The following is a 27230-nucleotide window of genomic DNA, read 5'->3' as shown; positions in this document are numbered from 1 at the left end:
AAGTAGACTGGCAGGGGTCTCAGTCATCAAATTGAATAACATTTCTCCACTTAGGCGGCTCGCGTAACAAGATCCTTAAAACGTTACTGAAGCTAAAAAAAAGGAACGAAGTGAGAGAAATTGGCGAGGGTCGACTCATAAGGGAATGCATGCACGCGTTCGAAAGTCATAATTTCGAAGCGTCGGGTATCGAGGCGTACCGCCTGTAGTTGGTTGAACGACATTGTTGACCCATTCGAGCTAAGGGGTTAATTATTATGCTGTGGCGCGTGACTACAGTTAGACTTTAACTGGGCACGTGATTAAAATCATGTGCCGTTACGCACACATTACATCTTCGGCTGAATTTGTAAATGGAACTTCATCATTTCGTAATTGAAATTTATTCCACCGCGTCATGTGATAGTATTTATTTCGTCGTATGCGCCATCACGTGTGCGTTTCGCCGGAATCGATTATCGATTCGATTTCCGTAACAGTGGAGTATTTCAATACCTTTTCGTGTCCCTTATCTATACGCTTACAGTTCCTTTCTTACATTTTCAAGTGGATAGATTAGACATGTTTTCGTTAATTAGCCATGAGCAACTATATCCCTCATACATGAAATATTTCAAAGTAATATCGACTTGATAAATTTAATTTAATATTGAAATTATTCTACTAATGGATCTCTGTTCCTAATTTACTAGAATTCTCTTTCAAACTTTCTAAAATGTATATTGAAACTGGATTCGTTATATTTAACCAGTTCTCCCATTTCAAATGTGTATACTTCGATATATCAAAGACAAAGAATCAGTAATATCGAGCCAGCAGTTTCCGCATCAATTTTTATTCTATGACCCCACTTCAGTCAAATTGAAACTCTTCCCATCCCCATTTTTATGCGACAATCTTCTGCTCGTCTCTATGTTCCTAATTTCTTGAAATCTCCAACGTCTCCGAGAATATCGTTTCCACGATATTAATATTATCTCAGCAATATTCTTCTTTCGTTACTGTTTGCTCGACGAGTGCATAGAGAAACATTTTACGACAATAAGGAGTTCCATAGTATAGCCGAAGATTGACTCGTCGAATGGATTGATGGATGAAAGGGGACAAACTGATGGATAAAAGCGCGAAGGAAACTGAACAAAACTCGCTGGTACAGCGACAGATAAGATATAATAGAGAGAGAGATTTTCGTTCGTCAGCTATTTCGTTCGGATTGATAGATCGCGCACCGTCGATATATCGAAGGTTTAAATCACAGCTATCCGCGCGGTACTTCATCCCCCATTCCGTAAGGAAAAACAAGAAATATTTTTACGGTTTCGAGAGGTATAACTATTAAAAGTTTTCCCATTTTCTCGTCAATATTTTATTTTCTTGGTGTCAGCTTTTGAAAAATACGAACCTCATTCTTTTTCCATTTGGGAATCATTTTCAGGGTAGTCAAACCTAGATCACGATCATTACTACTTTTATTAACGTTTCAGTGTCAGAATTCAGTGGCAACTTAATGCAATAATTGTGAGAATGATCCTTTTTTCATAGTCACAGAAAAACGATACTTATACAGGGAATTGTAGTAGAATAATAATTAATACGTTTATAAATAGGTGTGAATTCTTATAGTAAAGCATTTTTATTTTTCATCAACGCGTAACCAAATACAGGATTGAATTTATTTTCGGTACAATAAAAAATTACACCAGATTATGTTGTTTCCGCTGACAGTTGCGTAGCAGGTGATTATACTCTCCAATCACGTGCCACCTGTGGAAAGTATCGACAACGAAGACTCATAGAAAGTCCTCGAAGTAACGATCGACTCATTGCTAACATATGGTGGCCGCTTTTTAATGTCGAGGTCGGGCAATAGCGATTCGTCGTAGGCTCGCATAAGAATTCCCGCGTAGCATAGTAATCACGACTGGAGAAATAGAAAATTCAAGGTGCATTCCCCTTGACAATCGTGTTTAATAGGGCTATTTGTCAAAAGCTTCCATTTAGTTTCAGTGCTCGACTATTTCATGGAAGTTGTTCATTATTTGCTGGACCATTTACGACAGTTTCTTGAGCTTCAAATATTTTCAGTTTTCCAGAATTGAAATTGAAATTTAAAATAGCCAAGTGATAAGTTCTAATAGCCACATTATTTACGCCTACAATAGTCGTCACTAATAACCAAAATGCAGTTGATGCAACGTTAAGAAATTCATTAGAAAAAATTTAATTTTTCAGTTATGTTTATATTTAAAATTGCGTCTTCTTTTCTATTGAATTCTCAAATCGAACTTAACAGTTTTATTTCTCAGTCTCCGTCAGAATGTTTCATCGCACATTTTCAGAGTAAACAGGAAACTTGATTCAAAGTTGTTCTTGCAAACTTCACCACTCACTTTTCTTCCTGTCGATATTCTCTTTTTTATGCAGGTCGCATCCACTTCCATTAAAAAATCGATTCCATTTTCTCTCGTACCTATTCGATACTATACTCTTTTTATACATTTTTCCATTCCCTTCTATTTATTTATATTCTTTCATTATACATAGTTTTCAATTTTTATGTCATAGTTTCGATTTTGGTGTTCATTGTTAATGTTCATAGTAAACGATAGATAATTATAAAATCACGCTACGCAGTGCCTGTCTTATTACATACAGAGAACACGATTGGCCTTCGTAGAAGGCAAAGTGTCCATTTACGTGGTTAGTATATGCGATTGAAATGACGTAAATGAAGGCATTTCTTCGCACTTAAATAACATTTTCAAATTTAGCCTTATCTAATTCTAAATTTATAAGAATTCATTTAAAAAATGATTATTACCTTTAGGCATCTCTTCTTGATACTATTTTCTGATCACACTTTGACTTTAAGTAACACTTTTTAATTATTTAACTGTAGTTAATCACTGCTCGCTACTTGTGAAGTTTTATTAGATACTGATCGTCACTCCAGTGAAAGATCTCGTGCTAATTCCTACGATAGCAGGGTGTCATTCGTCATTCGCCAGACTGGCAGCTCAATCCATCTAGTCTGAGTCTCTCGACTGTTAGTTTCCATACAGTCACTATTTGTAGTCACAAAGCATTATTAAATCCGCTTCAATAATGCACTTGACACGCTGTAACGCTATCACGAGTATCCTGTTGCGTGTATTTACGGAAGAAACGTTGTACTGTTACGAAAATAGATTCACTCGTATAATTCATCATCGAGAGTATCACTGACTCGCAGTTGCATAAATTAGTCGCTTCTGAACCTATTGGTTTTTGACCTGCAGTGGTCTATACATACATACCTATACATTGTCAGAAAAAATATTCAGATATCACTGATTCTTCCTTTTCACCGACGATCTGGTTTTCTGTGCAATGTCAGTTCAAGTAGAAGTTACTTGCAAAGTTTGTATGTCACTAATCCATGATAAAAAAGCTGAAAAATTGTAGTTAATACTACTATCGATGCTATTGAAATTATTATATTTGTGATGAATATTTTTTACCCAGTTGAAGTATTTTATCGTCATGGAGTCGCAATCAGTGAAATATCTCCAGATTTGTTACTCAATTTAAAAAAAAAACTCACAATCCTCAGCTTAAAAAATACTAATAGGTACATGTAAATGGAATTTTTCAATCCTAGAGCTATCACACACATGATACAAATTCATATAATGTTTCCAACGATTACTCTGTCGCGTAGATTGACCATCTGAAGTATTGACGCGTGTACCATCAATCATTTTTGTACATTGACAAAGATGAACAGCGTTAAACTAGCTCAGCTGTTTCTACTTCAAACATGTAACACAATTTGTGGCACTTCGGCAAGGAATTGTTTCCCCCGTGATCGTATTTTAAAAATAAGAACGTAAAATAAATTACTCTCTCATTTAACACGCGTAAATCATTTGTATCTTTGGATTCGAAATGCTCTGTCTTAACATCGCACGTAAATTTCATCGATTCTCTACCCTAACATATGGCGTGTCACGTGGAAGAATTTATATCCTCCTCCGTCTGATTTCGTGATTATAAATCATCGTTTACGCGCTTTCGGATATTGAATTATGAGCCGTGAGCGCGCATGTGCACAGCTGTGCTCTGCCTAGCCTCATGTAGAAACAGTTATTCCATAAAAATCCCAGATACTCGAAACATTCTATCTAATATTCTCTACAATTTCCTCATTTTGGCGTCACTCTTTTCCTCAACAACAACTCATAAAGCTTCACCCATAGAGGCAGCACACAATCACATCTCATGAAACTTTCTACTGTATATATTTCAAAAAAAAGATGTTCCAGCAATAGTAGATAGAACAGAGAAATATGACACGAAATTAAAAGCTTTGCCTCGAGGTTTATTTTTTAATAAACTCTAGCCAGAATCTTCTCCATATTTTTAGCTGCAACTTTGAAAATATTAAAATTGGAGGACACGGAAATCGTTTTATCCGATGATGTTAGTGGTGAGCATAAAATGATACGTGATCGCGAACGTATCGCTCGGTAGCCCGCGTATGTCAGTAGTCGGTGACACAGTGGATTTTTTTTTTTATTTATCGAAAACGAGGGAAGAGCAGCGTATCCGACGGGAAGGAATGGGACGGGAAATATTGTGCTTGGCGCATTTTAATGTACAAATATGACGATGCACGCGTTCCGCGTGAAATATTGGCCGTCAAGAACGGGCAGAATTTATGTCTTTGATGCATGGTGTTCGTATATCACTTCCCATTGCTGTATCGCCGTGCAAGCTTCGCCATCGAAGTGTTGCATTACGCGCTTATGCATACCGCGACCGAGCTATATCCGGTTTGCCAACGACGTTATTCGCGTAATTATTCCTCTGAATCACTTTTGAAGGCAGCAACGTAAAATTGCAAATACGCCAGAAGCTTCTTGGTAATGGGGACATTGGAATTAGAAAATGGATTGGAGCAGGAAAGCTGGAATAATTTCGCTCCTGCGTACTTGTATGAAAAGGCATCGTTTTATTATATTTTGTACGACAGAAATGAATTTAATTGTTTTTTTAAGTGGCAGTTATTTGGATAGTATAAGAGACTTCAATGTACTTTTTTAGTGGTGTACTAAAGTGCTGCACTTTCGCAGCATTTTTTTTTTTCCTATAAGCTCAGTGTTATTTTGGTCATTCTTTGGAATAATTTTTTTTATATTCTTTCACTATTGCATTAACAAGGTGAAAGTAAATTTCTGATGCGCGAATAGGATAAATCTAGATTAATTGGGTATACTGCGTGTCATGAATTTGAAAGCTCTCAAAGGATGAAATTTAAAGTACAATTATAATACAAGAGTGTCCAATTTAATTCATTATGTACTCAGTGCTCGTTGGCGAGTGTCAGTGTTCGATATCGCGAATATTGATAGAATTATGGGGAAATGCCTTATCTCTCGTGACACGAATAATTGATTATCTTGTTTGGACACTCGTTCTTCTTATATGCACTTACACTCAATCAACCACTAAATTTCTTAACTCAACAGTCGGACGTCCTCTCTACAAACAGCAATATTTTAAAAAATACGAAAGCCCTAATAACAGCGTACACATTGAACAATTTATTTGCCAAAATTTTGCAGTACATCAAACTTCGTACACAAGCAAAACATTAATAACCAGACACAGTGTTTTAAAAAGCCCTACCTTATTTTACAAACTATCGCCAACTCACAGGTTGTAATTCTTTCCAAACTTATTTGTATGTACATCGATAAGGCGACTTTAGTAAGTTCTTAGTTAAAAAAACCTAATAAGCCAAATTTAAATTAAATTTGTACCCCTTTCAATCTACATTCACGTGCTCTATATTTTAAGACTAAGTACCTACTTAATTACTTTAACATATTCATGAAACAAATTCCCACAGCATCCTCGCCTTATTATAAATTATTAAACACATGTACCAAACTTTTCACAGAAATCCTATCCATAACTCCATAATTAAATTAGACTCCATTAAAGTCTATTAAAGTATGCTTCCAAAGAGAGTCCACTGAAAACAACATTAGATAACAGATATAGGTATACATATATCTCTGCCTCTTTTCTTCACCTTTTTAACGCATGTGCATTATGTTCAAGGTAACATAAAAGAGATGGAGTTATATATTTTCCATATATCTCCGCCCTTCCATCTTGGCTTGAGCACGCAGTTTCGATCCCCGATATACAGGCTATACAACATGAAGCAGGCCATCAAAATATCTCTTCAGCCCAGGTCAGCCCATGGAATTTTTAATTCCCATTGCTGATTAATTAAACTAAAAAAAAAAAGATTTCTATTATATTCCAATTGCCAATCGCTCGGTTCACCACTGGTGTTTGCCCTAAGCGACACTTCTGAAAATTTCATACGAGATTACGTCCTCAAAGGACCAGATCCATGCACTGGTTCCAAAGAGGGAGATGGGTGACGTGTACTACTCGAAAGAACGCGTTGTGTCATCCCAAAGCAATCTGACGACGATATTTTAAATTCACGTCGTATCCCGTGTCCTTGCAGGACGTTCTACGAGGAAATTCCCCGTGGGTCCTGTGCGTTCCTAACAATTTCCTTGAGGGGGCGTGACCCGACACGCGGCTTCCCTTTCGATGCAAACGTGTATTCTCCGCGAGTCTGAGACGTACTGGGGGCGAAACACATTCGAATTGTCCGACGAGGGTTTCTCTCGCAAGATTAATATTGGAGGGCGAGCGATGCGATACGGGAAGATTCTTCTTTCTTGCAGGCGATGGTGCACGCTGGCGAAAGTATTTCCAAAGCGAATGGAAGGCTCGCGGAAATTACTTTCACAGTGATAAATTTTGCATTCTTTGACGTTTCGAAATTTCACAATGCCGCCTCTTCTTGCTGCCTGGAACAATCCCCCTTTGTATGGCGAAATAATAAATTCGTTGAGACGAAAGTTGTTTAGCGTCAGGGAGAACAATACGTTCTCATGGCAGATGTATAATTGCTAATAATTCCTTCTGAATGAAAGCACGAGGGAAATTACAGCGTTGGAAATGCAAATGGAAATTGCAAACTCGGTTATATTCAGCTTCACTCTAACTTCGTTTACTCTCCGTGCAATAGCAAGTGTTAATACCTGCGACATAGGGATGCGTTTTGTAAAGATGGGATGGTAATGATGTTAGCTGAAAGATATTGGGACTTTCGTGACTCAATTACAGCGTGAAAGTTTCATCGTATTTGCTTGATCGGGGTATATAGAAAATTTGAGATTTAGACTTCTTAATCTCCTTATTTTTGTAACGTTTAAGTAATTTGTTGGACACTTAAAAAACACTTAAAAATGTTCAAACTTTTAAAATTCCATACAGCTCCAGTCCACTTTAAAAAAACTTAATTTTGCCAGTTTTTTCTCAATAGCGAGTCCACAGACTCTTCATATCTCGCGATTTTCGTTTGTCAGTCGGCTGCTTTAATCAATTAAGTTGTCCAGACCTTGGACGAATTCTTTTCCCCGAAGCCTCATAATCCAACCAGCATGGCATAGTTGCCGCCTACAGTATCGAGGAATTCTAATTAATCCTCCAGTCACGTGGTGTTTAGTGACACAATTACTGTCGACGACGACAATGCTATATACTTTAGGCTTACTCATTCTCAGTAAATATTTTGCTTAAAATTCTACCTCGAATTTTACCTAAAATAATAATTATAATATTCACATAAGCAGTGAACAATAATAATACTAATTTGTAGATTTTAGAAATTATATAATCATAATATTCCTGGATTAATCTTTCTTCTCCTAGATAATTAAAGTTCAGCTAATCAATATTCTACTGTACCTTACTATACTTACATATTCTCAAAATTTAGAAGTAAAATCAGTTCCCCACTTCTTACCTCTATTTCTGAATTGCAAAAAGCTTGCTACATTAAGCCTTCAACTTATCTCACCTAACCCCAACGTTGCCTATTATAAATTATGTAATTCGATATTCTAAAACCTAATAAGCCACCCTTCCAGTCCGCTGAGCAACCATTCTCCACCCGCTAGTCAGACGTAAGAAAATAGAATGGAAAAAATCTAACGCCATTTTGTATGGTCACCGACAAATTTCAAACCATTTCCAGTCTTTCGAGTTCCATTTTTGCCGCAAAAGAGATCGGAGGAAACGTCCTGAATGTGGTTCTACGTAGACACGGTGCAGCGGAGTAGCCAGTAGGTAACAGAGCGAACAAAATGCGACATCCGGGAGCAGTCTATAAAATTCCTTCAGGAGCGCACCCGGGAGACGCCCATCCGCGCCGTTCCACCCTGGACTTTACACGAAGACAAGGGTTGCAACGACGACGGCGTCGCGCCGCGAACGAGACAAGGACAGAGACGTCGAATTGCAGCTTCTGGTCTGGATCCTCGCGATTTTATTCCCGCGCATACCTACGGGACACTCCGTTGCGCGTTATTGAATCATTTACACCGTGTTATGGATCTCGTAACCCTTTTGTGACTCTCCTTTCCTGATTCCCTCCCCTAAGGGTTTCCTCGCGCGAGGGATGGTTCTCACAATCGCTGTCAATTCTCGTCTATTCAGAGAATCGATTTCAGTTATTTGGTTATTGTTGGTTGTTCTTTGGTACACTGTGATAGCATTTAAATTTCTTTTGTGGTGATTTAGGGGATTTATATAGAGTCTCCCAGGTTTAAAGTGTTTGACATTCTGTGGATCTGGATGAGAAAAAAATGTTATACACATTGGTTGTTTTTAAGGTGGGTCTATACTACATTTTATATAACAAAGTTAAAGGAGACATGTGTGTAAGATCTTTGTTTTCTGTTTTCTAAGAAGTTATGTAACTTTGTTATAATGTAATGTAGATCCAGCTTAACACTTTATTAAGAAGTTATAGACAAAAATACGAAATTCCAATGAAACGTTACAGTTAATTATTTAATATAATAATTGTTACTACTGACACTAAGTTTCATCTGAAGTAGATACAACTAAGTTTAATTTCAAAATAGAGTATGTTACTGTTTCCTTCGAATTTCGTGTTTTTGTGTATAACTGTTTAATAAAGTATATTACATTTTTCTTATCTAGAGTCATAGGATGTACTGACAAAAGTTGGCACTTTAAACCTGGGAGACTCTGTAGAGTATTAGGAAATTCATGGAATTTGTAATCTAAAAGGAGTTAGAAATCGTACAGAGACCAAACAGGCAATTATCCGAATCTTTCTTCTCGAAAATCCTTTGATCCATCCATTACGGTATAGGAGCCTCTGTGTAAACGATTCTCTCACGGCTTTCAAGCATTTTTAATAGCGAAACACCTCGAGGAGAGATTGCATCGCATTTATATCAGGATAAATCTCCTTTGTGCGCGAGCCTTTCTGATGTATTTTTTACTGCTCCTCTCCGTCAGATTATTTCCAATGGAGAAAATAAGTCTGGCAAAGCATAAAATTATCCCGCGGAAGTGAAATTTTCCGCTCAGCCTCGCGAAACGATCCGAAAACACGGTGCAAAAGCCGAGGCACTCTGTATCTTGTAGGGATTAACGTTAAGTATTCGAGTCGATAAATGCTCGCGTTCTCAACGATCACCTCATTAAGACCGAACTTCAAAGGGACGCTCAATGAATTTTCGAAGTGTTCGCTTTTTCACTTTACAGATCCCTGAGAATAATTCTAAAAGATTCTGAAAAACTCGAAAACCTTTAAAACCTGTTACAAAATTAAACTGCGCGTAGAATGTGTCTGGCTTGGCTTGTTCTAATGCCTTATTCTACTGACACTGCCGCACCTGACTTAGCTGAAGTAAACTTACAGTAGAATAATCCCCGAGTCAGACAGACTTCAGGCACCTTTGCAACAACTAGCAACTCTGAAACCTCAAACCTACTAAATTATAAATTCTACTTCTACTATACAAGCTCTCTTTCTAAACTCTCACAGAAAATGAATCAAACACCTCACATTTCTCAAGCATAATATAGATATAATTCTCAAAATTCCCTCTACATGAGCACACTGACCTCTCCAAAAACTAAAGTATCACAGACAGCCCCAATGAATGTTCTCAGCGCAGTTTGACTCCCCAGCCAGATACCATATCCATTTCTCCTTGTACAGAGCTCGTGAACAGAAGATTCGGACAGAGTACACGGCTGAGTATCCACTAACGCTCGAAATTAAACGCTTGAGTCAATAAGTGTTCGGTCACGGATCGACCACTTTGTTAGATTTGCTAGCCGGGTGTTTACGCAGCCATAGACCACGGCTTAGTCTATCTAAGCGGGCGTGCTAGCAAATCGCTTACGACGGCACAGTGTCGACCATGTTCGGCTAGGTTTGGTTACGTACCTACCCTCCATCCGACGTAAACATCCGGTTAAAGCCTGTATTATGCTTAAAGAGGGGAATGCTCTGCAAGCACTGATCTAGCGAGGACGGCCTACTTCGGTCGCGTGTGCTCTACGCCTTGATGTGAAATGGATTCGTTCGCCACCCACACCGACACGACAGGATCGACTCGACGAGAAGACGACCCATTCTGGACACGATCCAACGCTCGAGCGATTGATGATGTGCCGACGCGTTCGTAACAGCCCTGGTCAGTGCCAGTAGACAGGACACTGAGGTCGTTGGGAAGTCTTGTTGCGGTTTTCGAGAGAATTTGCAGTGAGATTGGGAGGAAGGGTGTTCAGTTGAATAGTCAGTCTTCTCAGTTTTTGTGGCGTTGAAATTCAGGTTGAATGTGAGTATCTAGTTCTTTTGAGGGATTGAGAAATTTTCGAACTTTCAAATTTTCAAATTTTTAAGCTTTTAAATTTTCAAATTTTCAAATTTTCAACTCTTCAAATATTCATATTTTTCAATGTTCAAATTTTGAGATCTTCAAATTTGAAAACCTTCAAATCTTCCAATTTTAAAACCATCCAGTTTTCAAATTTTCTAAATTTTTAAATTCTGTAATTTTCAAGTTTCTATATTTCCCAATTTTTCTACCTGCAAATGATAGTGAGTTCATTTTTCATAAAAGATTCCTGTTCATTACTTTTGGACTGGAAACATGCAATTTAACTGCAGAAAGCTCAGCAAATTCTAGAAATACGTACATTGTAGCATGGATAAAGGACGTCCGCGGACGTTCCTTATGGTTAAGCATAAAGTTTGTTTCAGTATGCAACATACATGTTTAGTATCTCTTCGCGAGGGAATAGGTGCACATTTTACCTGCAGTTTCTGTGCAAATGTAATGGGAAATTATTACACTCGCTTGTGGAAATGAGATCAAGAATGGGACACTTGATGTCACGCTTCTTGAAAAAGGTAGAAACTTTTAACGACAGTGAGGCAATTGTTTCGAAACAAGTTGCAGTTTTGTCGAGTTCTCACAACTTTCATTTAACACACTGCTTAACTTACTAGGAAGCAAATTTTTCATTCATACACATATAAAATATGTAAAATATGTTCACTTTTCAAATTCTATTTTTACATCTTTATTCTTCTAATAATAGTAGACAAAGCTTTCTGATAGATTAATTTATGGTTTCTAAAAAATGATGACGAGATGAGCTTACATTTCAAAAAATTCTCTCTTCATACTGAAATAGAAACTCTTCCCTTTTTGCTAGTATCTATTAAAGACTAGAATTATACACAAAAATAAATGTGAACGTAGTCATGGTGTTCCAAAGATTTCCAGAGTCTCTGATACAAATAATAGGGTCAAGCATTCACTGGAGCATTATCGTGCTTTTCGTCACATCGAGGCTTCGTCTACCTACTCAGCCGAAGACACGTGTACGAGGCTCGATGTGTCGCGGTGTGCTTGTCCTCATTAACAACCGCATATTAATCCATTTTAAAATCCAACCACTTAATCTCTGCATACACCATGGTCCGTATACTCACTCGCTCGACGCACGAACGCTCGAGGGCCTCTTTATCTCTGTCGACCTCGTCACGAGTCACTCTCCAAAATGCATTTTGTCAAGCCTTACGTAGAGTTTCGTGTGGGCTAACAGTGAAAGCTGCTGCACAACGTTTAAAATCAATTTTACAAACGCGAGGACGTGTACCAGCCCTAGAATCCTCTCTACCAAGTTTACTTTCTGAGATCGCTCGAGGACCCTCCTACCTGACTTCAATTTAGACAAATTTCTATACAAATCATGATGCCAGGGAAAGGATGAGAAAAGTAGAACGAGTAGCACATTAACGATAGCAATAATAATAGCAAAGTTTCTTTGATACATTTGTATTGAAGTATTGTCCTGTGGTTGGAAAGGAAAATGATATGTCACAGTTTTAGGAAGTTTCAGTTTATGGCTTAATTGAAATTCATAATCTGTATAAGACACATGAGGAGATGAGGGTAGTAAGAGCGAACCTGAGAAATCCGAATTTCGAGAAAAATGCTTTTTATTTATCTTCTATAAGAGCAGATAAAGTAAAAAGTACTTTCAAAAATATTTAGTTCACCCTCGCTACCCTCAACACCTCATACGTTCGTATGACATGTCTAGCATATTTTAGTGCGTAGCTTCAGCTTCTGAACCATCGATATATATTCCTGAAACACCCTGTATATCAACGAGGAGATCACAGGATGAAACGTAATTCGCAAGGGAACGACGCGCCCCAGAGGATAACGCGAAAGGGGATTAAAGAATCCAAGGAAGAAAAAGGAAGGTTTAATGCAGTGAAAACGGCGAGGGCATCCTCGCATTGAGGGGCAACAATAATCGAGGACGCGAGAAATGGTCGGTGGAGAAAAGGATTGTCGGGACGGAGGAGCGATTTCTATCGAGGCAATTAGAGAAATGGAGCCGAAGAGAGCGCGAGCTACCCCCCTCGATATCGTTATCATTCCCGTTTTCCACGTGATTTCATTAAAAGGCTATCGCTTCAGTCAAGGCTCTCGAGGCAATAAACCGAGATGGATAGATGGAGGATGGACTGGGTTGCAAAGGAGCTGCTTCGTTCCTCGGTCCAGCTCGGTGATTTTCAGTTTATCATCGATAAACAGACTCCCTGGCCGCCTGTGAGCAGCGTCGAGGAGCGGATCATCCTCAGCGTCGCTCTTTCGCCTGGGAAATATGGTTCCTCTGGACGTGATACTCTCGATCGTGCCGCGACTCGATATTACGCTCCCAAGTATCCGCATCATCGGGCCAGGCCGAGGCTATTACCGCCCACGCGAGTGCTCCCGGCGCAAATTTGCTGGGGAACATGCGCCCTCGAAATTGTACACCCACGACCGACCAGCGGTACCGCAGCTCATTAGCTGCCAGCACGTTTCGACCTCAAATTTCGCGAGAAAGCGATCATTGATTCTTGCGCACTGGGGGAAGAATGCGATTAATGAGGGAGAGGATTGACGGGGTTGAATCTTGCGCCAGGGTGCAGCTTTAAAAGTGCTTGCAGCTTATTGTAACTGGATTTGAGCTTGCTCAAGTTGATTTCAGCTTGTAGTGACACTTGGTTACATTTAATTAGTGTGGTCAGACTTAGTGTAATTGACATTTAATTCTCTGGGAGATACTGATAGGGGACTCAAGTGTTTTAAGTATCAGTGACTGAGGTTTTAGAAGTATATGAGTGACTTTATTTTACATTCTTCAGTAAGAATTCCTTAGTTTTAACTCACGTATTTTTTATGAATTTGAGGCGTCTGGAGGACTCTGAAAGTTACTCCAAGTAGGACCCTAAATGTTTTAAGAATCACTGGTTGAGGTTTTAAAAGAAGTATTCAACTCAAGTAATCACTTAACTTATTTTACCTTCTTCAGTAAAAATCCAATATTTTCAATTAACACTTTCTTCATATAGATTGATCAGTTTAATGAACACTTGCAATGCTACAGCATTTACAGTAAATACTATCAACACTCAGAGAGATTCCAGTTATACTGGTCACTCTGCAGGACTTGAAAATTTTCTCTGAAATTAAGTACAACTTTCATTCCATGAGAAATGACAATATACATAATTCTTCATACCCTTAGTTCTCTGTACTTTCCCCAAAACGTGTCGTTAATGAAGAGCTTCCAAAATTAGGAAACTTCGTAATTCGATGATTACTCCTAAATTTCACTTATGACGTAAAGGGTAGGCTCCCGTAATTACTAAATCAGCTGTCATTAAACTCGAGCTTAAACTTGCGTCTAACGCTTCCGAATCTATCTGCATATCGTGTTTGGAATTCTCGAGCACAGAATGCCTGAGAAGGATTAGAGGCGCGAGATAAGCAGGAGTGAAACGGGAGCAGGCCTAAAGAACGCAAATTGCGAAATCCTAGAAGGGCGTCTTTCCAAGTTCTCGATGCGACGGAATTCCTTTGATCCTTCGAGACCGATCGACGCATCGAGGATGCTCGTTAAAGGAGTTCCTCGCTCCTTTCTCGATCGACGATCCCCCGTGAGTAGAGGGATCGTAAATCAGTTCCTATCTGCGCTGCGTCCAGGCCTTATCTTTGCCTTCGATCGGATGGGAGAAGAGAAAAGTGGATTCCAAGCCGTAGAGGCGACCGAGACGTTTACGCTTATACTTTATTCATTTATTCGTGTGAAATCCCTCGACACACGTAATACGAATTAACCATGGCAAGAAAAGTGGAAGAATAATTAAAGATAATAAAAATTCAATTAAATAAGGGCTCTTAACTTAGAAGTAGATATTAATTTTCTTCCGTAATTCTGACAGAGATTCTTGCAAACACGAATTCTGTGAAAAAATACTCTTTGTATGAAATTTTTTACATAAATTTCTTGGATTGCTTGTGAATCAAGATGATATATGACCTGTTAGAGGGAAGATTTCGTGGGGAGAAGTATGAAACTGAGCAGAAGGGAATACGGTATTTGATCGCAGTTATTTTTATCGACCACTTGTTTCTGACTTCTATGATATTCGCGGAGGTAGTCGAGGGAATATGCGGGAGTAGGCATGTGAAACTGGAATACTTGGGAAGGTGTGTTCAAGAAGTAAGAATAATTTCAGAATGTCTCGTACTATGTTGTAAATGTGAGAAATTTTATTCTTATCTCTTGTTTCGCGATGGATGAAGGGTGGATTTCAAAGGATCTTTAAAGTGGACTTGTATAGTGAAACTTACAGGATAAGAGAAGAGAATTCTTAGAGGTTTGTCCTCGATACGATCTTGAAACCTTTGATTCAGGTTCTGGTTAAATATCTAACTAAAAGAGGTGGTGCATAAAAGATAGCATAAGAACAAAATAGAAACTTCTCTATTTTAATTTCTTAATTTGCCATATTTTTAATTTTTATGCACTTAATTTTTATATTACTGCAATATCATCTACTTTGACATTTCTGTAAAATGCAATGTGATAATAATGTTGCAACATCACCTGATAAGTACATCGCAAGTTGTTGCAGTGTTTGTGACGTAATGGAAAATAACACTATGATATTCTTTTTCTCTCAAACAATGAGTTTATAAAACAATTGATAAAAAGTCATATAATTTCCGAGATTATATTCTCCGAAAAAATGTATTAACAAATCCCCCAAAAGGCAGGATTACGTTATCTGAAACCGGTTTAGATCTCATTGCTTTGATAACACCTAATATATTAAACTCACATGCTTCTGATTCATAAATATTTACCAGCAACAATGAAAGTTGCTTCTGGGTGAGAATAAGCAGCCTTTGTCAGTGGATCTTTGTCATTTGAAAATTATGAATCACCTTCAACTGACGTCAAATTGACTTCACATAGCTATGCTTACAGTATCATAATTCCAAATTAATGTATTTTGCATTTAACGTCAAGTAGACATATGGTCACCATTAGTGAGATTACAGAGTGACGTCACCAGTTGAATACCAGGGATATTCTTCAATACCCCACAAATACCTAAACCCTAAATCTCCCCTTCTCCAGGTACCAAAATCTACTCACAATCCTCAAATTCCCAAACCCATATCTCCAATTACTCAAGTACCTAGGAACCTCCTTTCTAAGATTCTCGAACCCCTGAACCCTAAGCCTCGAAATCCCTAACTACCCAAGTCTCCATTCCTCAATTCTCGAGCTTCAAGTCCCCAAACCTCGAAATCCCCAACCCTCAGAACACCCAACCCCAACCCTGAGAACACCCACCCTCCAATGCCCAATACCTCCACCACCCACAACCCCGAAAATCTCCAAATCCCCAAATTACCAACTATTCCACCGCGCAGGGTCCACCTTCAGCTCGCAAGTACAACAAACTCTGCAGCAAGCTAGAACCGTAAAGTTATCAGATCGGTACCAGAATAGAGCTTGTCTGATCGAGATTCATGGCCACCCTGTATGCACACGTTCGCGATTAAGTACACCCTGGCTGGAAGTGGATAAGTCCAGGGACTGGCGGATAAACGTTCGCGCGACAGACGCAGAAAACGCGCGAAGTTGTCGGCACAGATGCACCGTTTGCGCGGATCGAGATTACCGAGGGACGCAGAGGCATGCCAAGAATCCCAACGTTTCTGGGTTAGAGACGTTAAGGCCGATTCTTATGGATGCATAAGATGCGCGCAACCTCTGGTTCGATCGATAATGCTCCTCGGAGTTCCCGCCGACTTTATCCCGAACGAATTTAGAGTGTAACCAGTGCGCTTTGGTTATCGATGAAGGTTGGAGGTCAGGTGTGTGCAATGATTTTTTTTAGAAAAATTCTACTTTAATTTAGCGATATAGAGAGAAGAATGGTTTGGATGAGGGAAGGCATGGGAATAAAGAATTTGTAATAGTGGGAATGCTACAGAAGTTGAACACCTTAGAAAATTATTTCTGTAGGAAAATTCTGAGGAGAGTTCCTTAAGTGCAGCTTACATTTTAATAACTCTGTCAGTTTGTGGAGCACGCCAAGACGAATGCACTTACATTCCTTTTTCGGAATACATAGTCGCACTTTATGAGATATTAACAGTTGAAGTTATTCTGTGTAATCTATTTTCTTGGGTGAATTATAGGTTTGAAAAACTGTAGATCTGAATGTTTGAAAATTTGAATATTTGAATATTTGAATATTTGAATATTTGAATATTTGAATATTTGAATATTTGAATATTTGAAAATTCAAATATTTGAACATTTGAAAATTTAAAAGTTTGAAAATTCGGTAATTCGAAAATTTGAAAAATTGAACAATCATCTCCAAAAAATGATCTACCATTACATTCACAGTCAGTTTGATTGCATATTGTGCTAAATGAAATTTTGGCACAAAGTCGGCGGAAAGATGGTAGCCGATTAAATAATAGGGTCGATTCGCCGAGCAAAAAAGCGTTCGCCGAAATGGGGAACAGATTCGTAATCCTCGGTGGCTTTAAGAAAAGAGGTCGGGGCCAACTGCAATCGAAGGTCGAACGATTAAAATCAGTCGTGTGTGAACTTCACTGGGAGATGTTGTTTTGTGCACGTTGCAGTGAGCCATTAATTCAAATTAGAATACATTTCGCTGGTCTAATCGCGACCCGACTAAGATGTAGGTCAAGCGTCCCTTCTGCGACACGTTTTGGCTCGGAAAACAGCAAGGTGGTCAACGAATGTCCGCCAAAAGGCTGTAATTTCACCTCCAGACGCTTCTGTCCGAACGTCGTTGCACTTTTACGAGAATTTAAATTTTTCTTTCGCTCCACTCTTGCAAGGGAGGCCAGGGCTCCTTCGAATAATTTTTCCATCGAGAAGAATTACAGTTTTACAACTTTATTATAAAAATATCGTGGCACTCCTTGGAATTTCTAAAAACAGTTTCTATATCATCTGTTTTTTTACAATTCATCCACTTACAAATTACGATTAATATATTATTTTATTTTAGTCTCACAGTTTCGAAGTTTGGAAGAATTAAAGTGAATAACACAATGATTAGTAATTTTAGAGATAGGGTATGTCATTTCTGTTCGCAAAGTAATTATCACTGAGCAGTTTCAAAGTTTCCTAATAAAACATTTCATAAAAAGCAGTTATTTCTAAAGAAGACATACTTTTCATAACACTCTTCAGTAATTAAATCTCTAGTTCGCAGTTTAGCGAGTGAAGATCCATTAGTCTTGTATTGCTTAAATAATTTCCAGGGATATTTCGCTTAAAGCGTGAGAACTAATATTGATCGACGTCGAATGAAATTTCCCATACAAAGGAGCGTGCATTACCAGAGGAAAAGAAACCTAGGAATGTGGAATTGTAAATTCGTGATATTCTTTCCGCGTACGTGTCTAAGTCACCCAACCATGTCTCTTGAAAAGGAAAATACGTCCCGTGAAGGGGGTGGAATTTGAATTATTTAAATAATCGTGTGGCCAGAAGCTAGAATGAACATTTTCCAGCGGGCACAGCCTTTAAATAACTTATTTCCATGGCGAGGTGGAAACTCGATACGCTTTTTGCATTTTGCAGCCTAAGGTTGTCCTGTCAGTAAAGGTCGATAGCAAAACGAAATCGGCAAATCGTGCTTATTGCTTTCTTTATTGATCTACTGATCTACTTTCAACATTTTTCATCCACGTTTTTAATCCGATTTCAAAGCTTTATGCTATCTACTCCTGCTAATTTCATGTGTGAATATCAGAGTAGCTTTGATGTTTGCAATATCGCAACATCGTTTCGTATTAAAGAGCTGAAGTAATTTCGTAGGAAATGAAAAGTCTGTTAAAGCTTTGCAAGGTACCAGAAATTAATTTCACGGTGCTTTGAAGTAGCAAACAGAAATAATAGAAAATTGTGTTTCGATATTTTTATTCGTAGACGTATCATTATAAGTGTCTAGAGGTAATACAGAATTAATATCCATTGATTAATACTACTACTCTTAGAAGCTAGTACACTTGACCAGACACGTTTACCTTACTATCATTCACGAATCGTACAACTAGCTTATCTCTTTGAATCTTTAGAAATACCCACTAGGAAGCAGATTACAGTCTTTAATATTTTACATCAATGGTTATCTCGAATCAAATCTCGACCCCGAAGAGGTCTTACTTTTCACGAATTTTGATCTCGATAAGACGATAAGGAGTCACGAGAAATGGATCATCTTCGATCGTTAATTATAATCATGAGCATTCCCCAAGGTTAAACATTTTTGTGCGCGTAAATTTATATAAAATTACGTAGCTCTCTAAAACTCTTGATCTCTTTCGAATATTACGCCACAAGGAATATAAGTTTAACCTTCTGATTAGAAGCAAATTTTCTCGCTCTGTTTGTGTAAAACACAGTCTGTCAAAGCAATTTAATTGTAGTTCCTCTCACTTAACTGATCGTCGTTGCGATAACAAAACCCCTGTTTATCGGACTGCTCGACGCCTGTCAAACTTCCGGTACACGTTTCCGCCAACTTTCTCCAACTTCCCTGCAGAAACGATATTATTCTTCAATCACAATCGAATCCAATGGGAAACAACTAGATTCAAATTTCTGTCGAAATATCGTCGATTTGTTGTCGTGGGAAATAGTCAGAAAAAAGGAGGACAGTTTTCAATTTCCTTATCAAAGAATGGAATTTCCCGAAGTAGAAACTCTCGCGAAAGAATCTGCTTGAATAGAAATCTTATTAAAGCAAAACCTGACTCGATGCAGCGTTAATAATACTCCCCTTTCTCGCCACCAGACATCGTGTCGTTTATATCGAATCCCAGCGGCAGAAATTCGTCCCAAGCATCCGATAAATCTAGTTAATCCAAGGAGACGCGAAGTCCCCTTCAGTCACCGTGGAAAGTTTCCGCGCTAACGTCCTCCCAGGACAAGTCCCAATCAATGCGCCGCGAGTGGCCCCCTTCGAGGCGAGCCCGCCCCCTGTCTCCGTGTAAATGAAAATTCCTGGTAGCTGGGGATCGTTCGAATCTGGAAAACGTGGGACGCGTACCCGCTGAAAACTCGAGTGCCGCGCGGATCGTTAAAGACGGCCAGGTCTGGGGAACTTTGGGAGACCGATTCGCGTTGGAGGCAGGCCGTCCGAAACTTATCCTATTACGAGTTTCCCGTGGAAGAGAGCGCGTCTCGGTCGGGTAACCAAGCGCTCCTGCAAGGCATCGGCAATCTTGAACGAGAGGCGGAGAGGCCGAAGTACGTCGAATTTACACCGAGAGACTTGAATTCGAGCGATAACCTGCGCTTGCACCACGAGACAGAGCAGAGTGCATCTTCAAAGCGACCCCAGGCGCGAGTGACCCACCCTCTATGGACCCCCTCGGGGCTGATCTGCTTGGGGGTTCGATCGAGGGAGGTTCGCCAGCGATGGGCTCTGCACACCTTCGAGGGGCTTCAGTCCTGTCGATAACAAGCGGTTTCACTGATCCTCGAGTGGGGAAAGTGACGAGAGATGGTGGGGGACTGGGTGGAGGGGATTTTGGAGGTCTAGGTGGTGAGACGAAAGGTCAGAGAGGAGAACTGAGATGTTGGGATGATAGGATATTACGGGTTTTAAGTCTAGAATGGTGTATTGTGGTAGTAATTTGTGTGGTTCTGTTAAAGAAGCTTCTGTGGAGGTTCTTGATTTATTGGATAGATTGGACTCGGGTACTCTCAACTGTCTCGAGTGTCTTAGTACCTGTTTCAGTACCAGACTCAGTTGAGAATTTTATTTTTCTCGAGATTTTTCAGTTTGGGTTTTTTAATGCGTTATTAGCTTTGAAATTTTTGAGACCTTTAAGATTTTTTATTTTAACCCTCAGCACACTTGATTTTTGCACCTTTTATAGGCAAATTGGGTCCACGACTATTTTTTTCCCTTTTCTGAATTTTCAGAAAATTTTGAAAAAATTCTGGGATACTTATTGTGTAGGATTAATTAAAAAAAATAAAAATTCAGAAGGAATTCTCAAAGAAATCAGAATTCGCTGTGGACAAAATGGACTCAATTTGCTGGACAAAGAATTAAATTAGGAAACATTGATTTGGATTTGGAAACACTGGTTGTCATAAAAATACCGCCACTAAAAATTACAGATATTTGTGAGAAAATTAGCTATAAAAAAGTATTTCACTCTGAATATAGATTCACAAAGTACACCAACTCTGCGTTATAAACTCGACACTGTCCCCTTCATATTCTGACGCCATTCACTTTCCTTTACTCTGCTCTTTGGCGAGACGAAACGAGTCCCCGAACTTCTCTCAGAAACGTCTCTTACCCACCATGACCTTTCCACTTTGCTCAATTCTCAGATGAAAATTTTTTATTTCCCACGTTAATTTCTTCATACATTCACAGTCCAGTTATATGTAGAATAAAATTGTCGTAGTTTATGAGTTAGCCAAGGACCTCATTTCATTTCGTTTAGTGTCGCTTTTAGTGAACTGGTAGCAACTTGAAGCAAGTTGGATCGAAGTGGAACAGGTTTGAAAGATTGTAAATGAATCGTCAAATATTTTCATTAAAGATTTATGTATTTATTACCTTCACCATTTATATCGTGGAAAATTTTCCCGAGGTCATAAATCACTTCGCGGTTGTTTATATTTGCAAGGAACTAAGCTCATAGTTAAACAACCCTCCCCACCATTCCTTTGGTAATACAATTAAGGAAGTGGTGGTAGCTAGAGCCGTGTCATGCGACCCTTTGTTATTAGTTCGCAGGTCATTTTGTCCCCGACCTTACTTGGTGAAACACGTATACTACGTTGTGGCTGAAATTTTCATTTGATTTGTGAAGTGTATAAGCGTTTCAAGTGGGATTCTAAAGGATTTACTGTATACTTTAGCGCAAGTAATTGTTACTTGAATTAATCCTATGCGCTGCAGCGGTAAATATACCTCGTAAATATATGTATATTATATGTATGTGTATACAATTAATGCAAACTGCGATTTTGTGAAGGTGCAGGAGTATGTAATGTTTTAATACCTTTTTATGTGATTCTCTAAACAAGGAAAATTGAAAATTCCAGTGTTTATGTAATTAAGCTTTTTTACTCGAGAATAGAATACAGTATATTTATAGCATTGAATATAGTATATAGCATAATAAATAGCAGTGATGTTTTTATCGAAGTTTTCCAGGAAAATAATTTTACGTTACACAAGTGTACTTGTTTAATGACCTAAAATTTGAATCTGCAACTAAATAAACATGTATCAGGTCGTTTGTGTTTATTAAATCTCAATTTATCGTTGAAACAGTGTATGTAGAGTGATAACACCGTCTGAGGCAAATGTTATCTACAATGATTCGCAATTTACAACTTCACGTCGTGTATTGCGATAGGTCCAATTCCTAAACGGGTTTCCAAAGACGATAAGGGTATTTATTTGCTGGACACTCAACTATTGAATAGGAACTGATAACTGGTTGTGAAATATTGTCTATGGTAACAATGAACCTTTTCGATAAAGACCTCGTATTTGCCTTCATTTTCATTCTTCCCGCGTAATTTGTAATAATTGTTATAGAAATACCTTATCAGTGGTGTTTAATAATTCATCTAAAATTCAGCATTCAATGAACAGCCCTCTTTATCAAACTACCAAATACATACATGATTCGGTAATAACAGAACCGAAGTAAAACCATTAATTGTAATACATTTCCCAGTTGGAATTTCTGTTGTTCGAAAATTCACCAGCAGCATTAATTAAGGCTTCACTGCTGAATTACAGTATTATCTCGAAATAAAACTGTTACCCCTTTCATAAATACACAAAAGTAATTAATTTATCTGTCCTTCTACATGAAGCTAATTAATAGTAAATTTATTAATTACAAAAACTCTGTTGTTGTAACACAAAAAGATCTTACAACATTTTAAATTTCTATTACAAGTTTAAAAATCCTACGATTTTACCAATGGTTCTTATAAAATACAGAAATTTCGATTACTATTCGAGAAGAATCAATTACTGATCTGCTCTATTTTCTGTTACAGAAAAGTCGCTCTAGTCATTATCCTCACCAGAGCTGGTCTGGATTTGGACCCCAACGCCCTGAAAAGGTTGAAAGTCACTGTACCGAAACTCGGTCTAATCCCATGGGTGGTCGAGGCACTTGTGATTGCCATAATGACAAAATACCTGCTTGGTTTGCCCTGGATATGGGGTTTTCTCCTCGGTAGCGTAGTAGCCGCAGTTTCGCCCGCTGTCGTTGTCCCCTGTCTCTTCAGGCTGCGCAGCAAGGGCTATGGAGTCGCTAAGGTAAGATTATAACACACATTTTGTAGCGTAATAATTTAATATCAGATTTAGTCAAGAATTTCTCCTGTAATATCGAAGTATGTAGATAGCTTACACAAGGTGTTAAAGATATTTAGTTTTTTATTGAAGATTTTCTTCTTAAACCAAGGGAAATTGAGATAATTAGAAGGCTTTACGCGTCCACAGTCGTCATACCGATTCCTTAATATGAGAAACAGCGAAATTGTTCCTTACATTTCAATTCAATAGGTCTCTTCGTGTGATATGCATTATATTGCGGTAGGATCACGTTCACAATGCACGAATAGCATACCCAACGCTCCTTTCATTGAAATGCCACATAAATTGTATTCTTGGAACGTTTCTTCAATAATAAGCAACATTTATTTGAAGAATTTCTTCATATTACTCGCGGTTAAGGAAATATTGCGAAAAATATCTTCCATAAGCGGATTCTGAAAATGTTGGGGAAAACTTTAGACGTTCCTATTATAAAGTATTAAGAATTTGTATTGTTATGAACTCACACTTTTAAATCATTTTTTTGTTATATTTTTTATGTGTAGGAAATATAACAAGATATTTTACATGAATATTAGTAATCTTTTAAGAATATGTGAAAGAAGTACAATGCTGAAAAAAATTATGACATAGACAAATTTTGGGCAAAAATCGGTCAATTTTGACTGATGATAACTCCGCGAAAAATTATTATAGGATCATGATCTTTTTTTAGAATTACAGCTTGAAGTCTCTGCTATAAGACACCATGCCTTAATTTTACATTTAGTGCATCTCTATTATTGTAGCACATTAAATCTGAAGGCATGTTTATCGTATTAAAAATTTAAAAGTTTGACGAAGTGCACAGACTTCTCAGAATTTTTTTCGGGGATACCGTTTGCAAGGGCATAAAATTCGATCCTTCCTCTTCAATTTAAAAAAAGAATCAAGTCGCTACGATTTTTTTTCGCAAAGTTACAGCGCTTCAAAGCAACCCTTGCATTTTGATAGCACATGGGGTAGTGCCAAGTATAGCAAAAATACAAGGGTTACTTTGAAGTTCTGTAACTTTGCTAAAAAAAATCGCAGCGACATGATCTTTTTTTTAAATCAAAGGGGAGGGTTCTAATTTTATGTTCCCGTAAACAGTATCCTCGAAAAAAATTTTAGCGAGTCCCTGCATTTTGCTAAACTTTACAATTTTTCTTTATTGAAAATCGCCAAATTTGACGAGGTGCACAGACTTGGAAAAATTTTTTCCGGAGATGCTGTTGACAGGAGCATAAAACGAGAACCTTCTTCTTTAATTTAAAAAAAAGATCATGTCGCTGCGATTTTTTTTCGCTAAGTTACACCACTTCAAAGTAACCCTTGCATTTTTGCTATACCTTGGAACTACCCCACGTGCTATCAAAATGCAAGGGTTGCTTTGAAGCGCTGTAACTTTGCGAAAAAAAATCGTAGCGACATGATCTTTTTTTTAAATTAAAGAGGAAGGATCGAGCTGTATGCTCCTGTAAACGGCATCGCAGAAAAAAATTCTAGGATGTCCGTGCATTTCGTCAAACTTTGGAATTTTCAATAAGATAAACATGTCTTCAGATTTAAGACGCTACAATAGTAGAGGTGCTCTAAACTTAAATTTGAGGCATAGTATCTTACACTCAAGACTACAGACTATAATCGAAAAAAAAATCATAATCCTACGATGATTTTTCGCAGAGTTATCATCACTCAACGTTAGCCGATTTTTGCCCACAATTTTTCCACTCCATAATTTATTTAAGCAATGTATTTAAAATATTTCTGATTTTTTAAAGAGTTGAAAGTACTTACAAAAATGTTAAAAATATAGACTGCTGGCTTCCTCATTAGACTATCAGTACTTCAAAAATAAAATCCCTTAAAGGTATCGTAGTTCGAAAATTCCGCAATCTGCTAACAAACTCACACCATCGTACACGCATCTTTATGCACCCGCTGACCCAAAACCATGCTAGCCACCAGCTCGAGTCGCTTCGAGGAATTTGAAACAGCTCGAGCTTGTTGTTCGGCACACGGGCTAGAAGTTGGTCGTCGCAGAATTTCGCGCGTCGAATTAGGTCCCCCTCGCGATTCTTCGTCGTCCCTCTGGGAGTCTCGCATCCCTTGTAAGCGATGCAACTTCGCTGCATCCGTTCGTCGCGCGGTGACACGTGGCACGAACCGTGCGCTGGGCTCGCCGAAAGCGGCTCGACGCTAATTAAGTTTCTTTTGAACACCGTTTCCACCTCTCTGCCTCCTCCTGCTCGGCGTACATAATTTCCCGTTCGCTCGAGGGCGCGATGGCGCGCGTAGAAAAATTCGCAACGAAGTCGAGACAGCGGAGGATTGCCCCCTTTGCGAACGTCGAGATGTCACGCAGTTCATTAACGTGACTGCCAGGAAATTTCCTTGGGAACGAGCGGTAAACGGGATGGCCTCTTGTCGCTCGACTGGGGGACGCAGAAGCAGCTTTTTATTTATCGTTGCGCTGTTCCAATGGCGGTTTCTCGCCCTTTTCTTTGAGCCAGCGCGAGCTGGATGTGGGTTAAGCAACTCGCTGATAAATGAAATTGTTTAGTTTGGGTGTGGGGTTATAACTGCATCGGCTCGAAGGAAATTCTTGGTTAAATGGCATTGGAGGGTTAGTTGGGGAGTGATGGAATTTTTTAAATTAATGCTGCAGTGTACTAGGTGGGTCTTCAATTGTTTTTTGTATAGTGAATCGTAGAGGGTACTTGGGGTATTCAGATGAAAGTGGTTGGTTTATTGGAAGGGAGAGAAATAATGGTTTCTCTTGTGTGGGGATACATATTTCTAGAGAATTGTAATTAGTAAAGGGAGTCTGCAGGAAAGAGATTTAAAGAATAAATAATAATAGGAGTGGTTTTATATAACTGCAATATTATTAATTATTATTAATTATTATTAATTATTCTTCGAGGAAGTAGAGAAGTAAATCAACGAGGTATTATTAATAATCTCGTAGTCAGACTCGCATAATGACTAATTCTTAGCTGAGAAGCTCCTCAGTTTTTCACGAAGAAACAGTTGAATAATTCATACTTCATTTCGTGCTCTACAAAATGAAGGAAACGCAAATCTATGCAAACAAGATGAGCCATTAACCTTCTTCACCAGAAGTACCTCCTCTATTATTCCAATCGATAACAAAAATATGAATCTACAAAATTTCCCAATTCCAAGCGCTGCACGGTTTCACCAACGACATTCACAATCTCATACATTTAATCAAATCATAGATCGAATAATCTAGTAATGAGATTTTTTAATCGAGGTCTTTAGAAATGAAACATATTCCATTACACATATTAAATCTCTCATGAACCGAACATAAAAGTTCCTCATCTCACAGTTTTTTATTGAAATTCAAATAAGCAATCACAAAAATACTAATTTTATATTTAATCTCAACACAATTAACTCGATGTCTCAGTACATAAAAAATTTATTATTCTCATTTTCAAACATTCAGAACCACTCTCGCTCACCCAAACACTGAAATCTCCAATTTTCAAAACGAAACATTACAAAACCATTTCGTTCGCCAAAGCTCTCGCCTCTGATCCCAAAGGTTGTCTCAATTTTCCCTAAGTGAAGCCACGCGACATTTGCCCAGAAATTAGTCGAAGCACCCAGCACAAGTAGCCCAATCCGTATTCCTTATACACGGCTCGCCGCGTTTCGATAATTGATGGGGCGAACGAACGCAGTCGAAGAATGGCCAGCTTTATTCCGCCTGAACGGACGAAATAAGGGGAGGAGCAGGGTTTGTCCGCGCGGTCAGACCTCGTTTAAACTACGAGAACCGCGAGGGAGTGACTGCCTCTTCCCCCGAGGCGAGACTGTAACGTTCGCGCGAACCAATGGCGATAAATTCAGCGAAAAGTACACAGTCGAATTAGAGGGAATCACGGCTTAAACAGCCCTTTGTAATTGCGGGAAAGTACAGTGGTCGCTGGACTCGGTGGAATCTCGGACGGAACGCTTTGTTCAATTTGGTCGAGGCTTGGAAGGGTGAATGGGCGAGGCGAGACTGTCCCTA

General features: G+C 38.6%; 1 protein-coding gene across 2 annotated transcripts in view; it reads left to right on the top strand.

Moving 5' to 3' along the window:
- Nha1 (Na[+]/H[+] hydrogen antiporter 1) overlaps nt 1–27230 on the top strand; it is a 103971-nt gene that overhangs the window by 37125 nt on the left and 39616 nt on the right. For both annotated transcript variants that reach the window (XM_076388791.1, XM_076388790.1), the window contains exon 3: nt 22876–23140. In XM_076388791.1, coding sequence (XP_076244906.1) covers nt 22876–23140 — 265 coding nt within the window. The remainder of the gene's footprint in view (nt 1–22875; nt 23141–27230) is intronic.

This window comes from Calliopsis andreniformis, chromosome 12 (assembly GCF_051401765.1).
Source record: "Calliopsis andreniformis isolate RMS-2024a chromosome 12, iyCalAndr_principal, whole genome shotgun sequence".
NCBI lineage: Eukaryota > Metazoa > Arthropoda > Insecta > Hymenoptera > Andrenidae > Calliopsis > Calliopsis andreniformis.
Note: the sequence above shows the minus strand (reverse complement) of the source record. Positions and strands in the feature narration are given on the sequence as shown.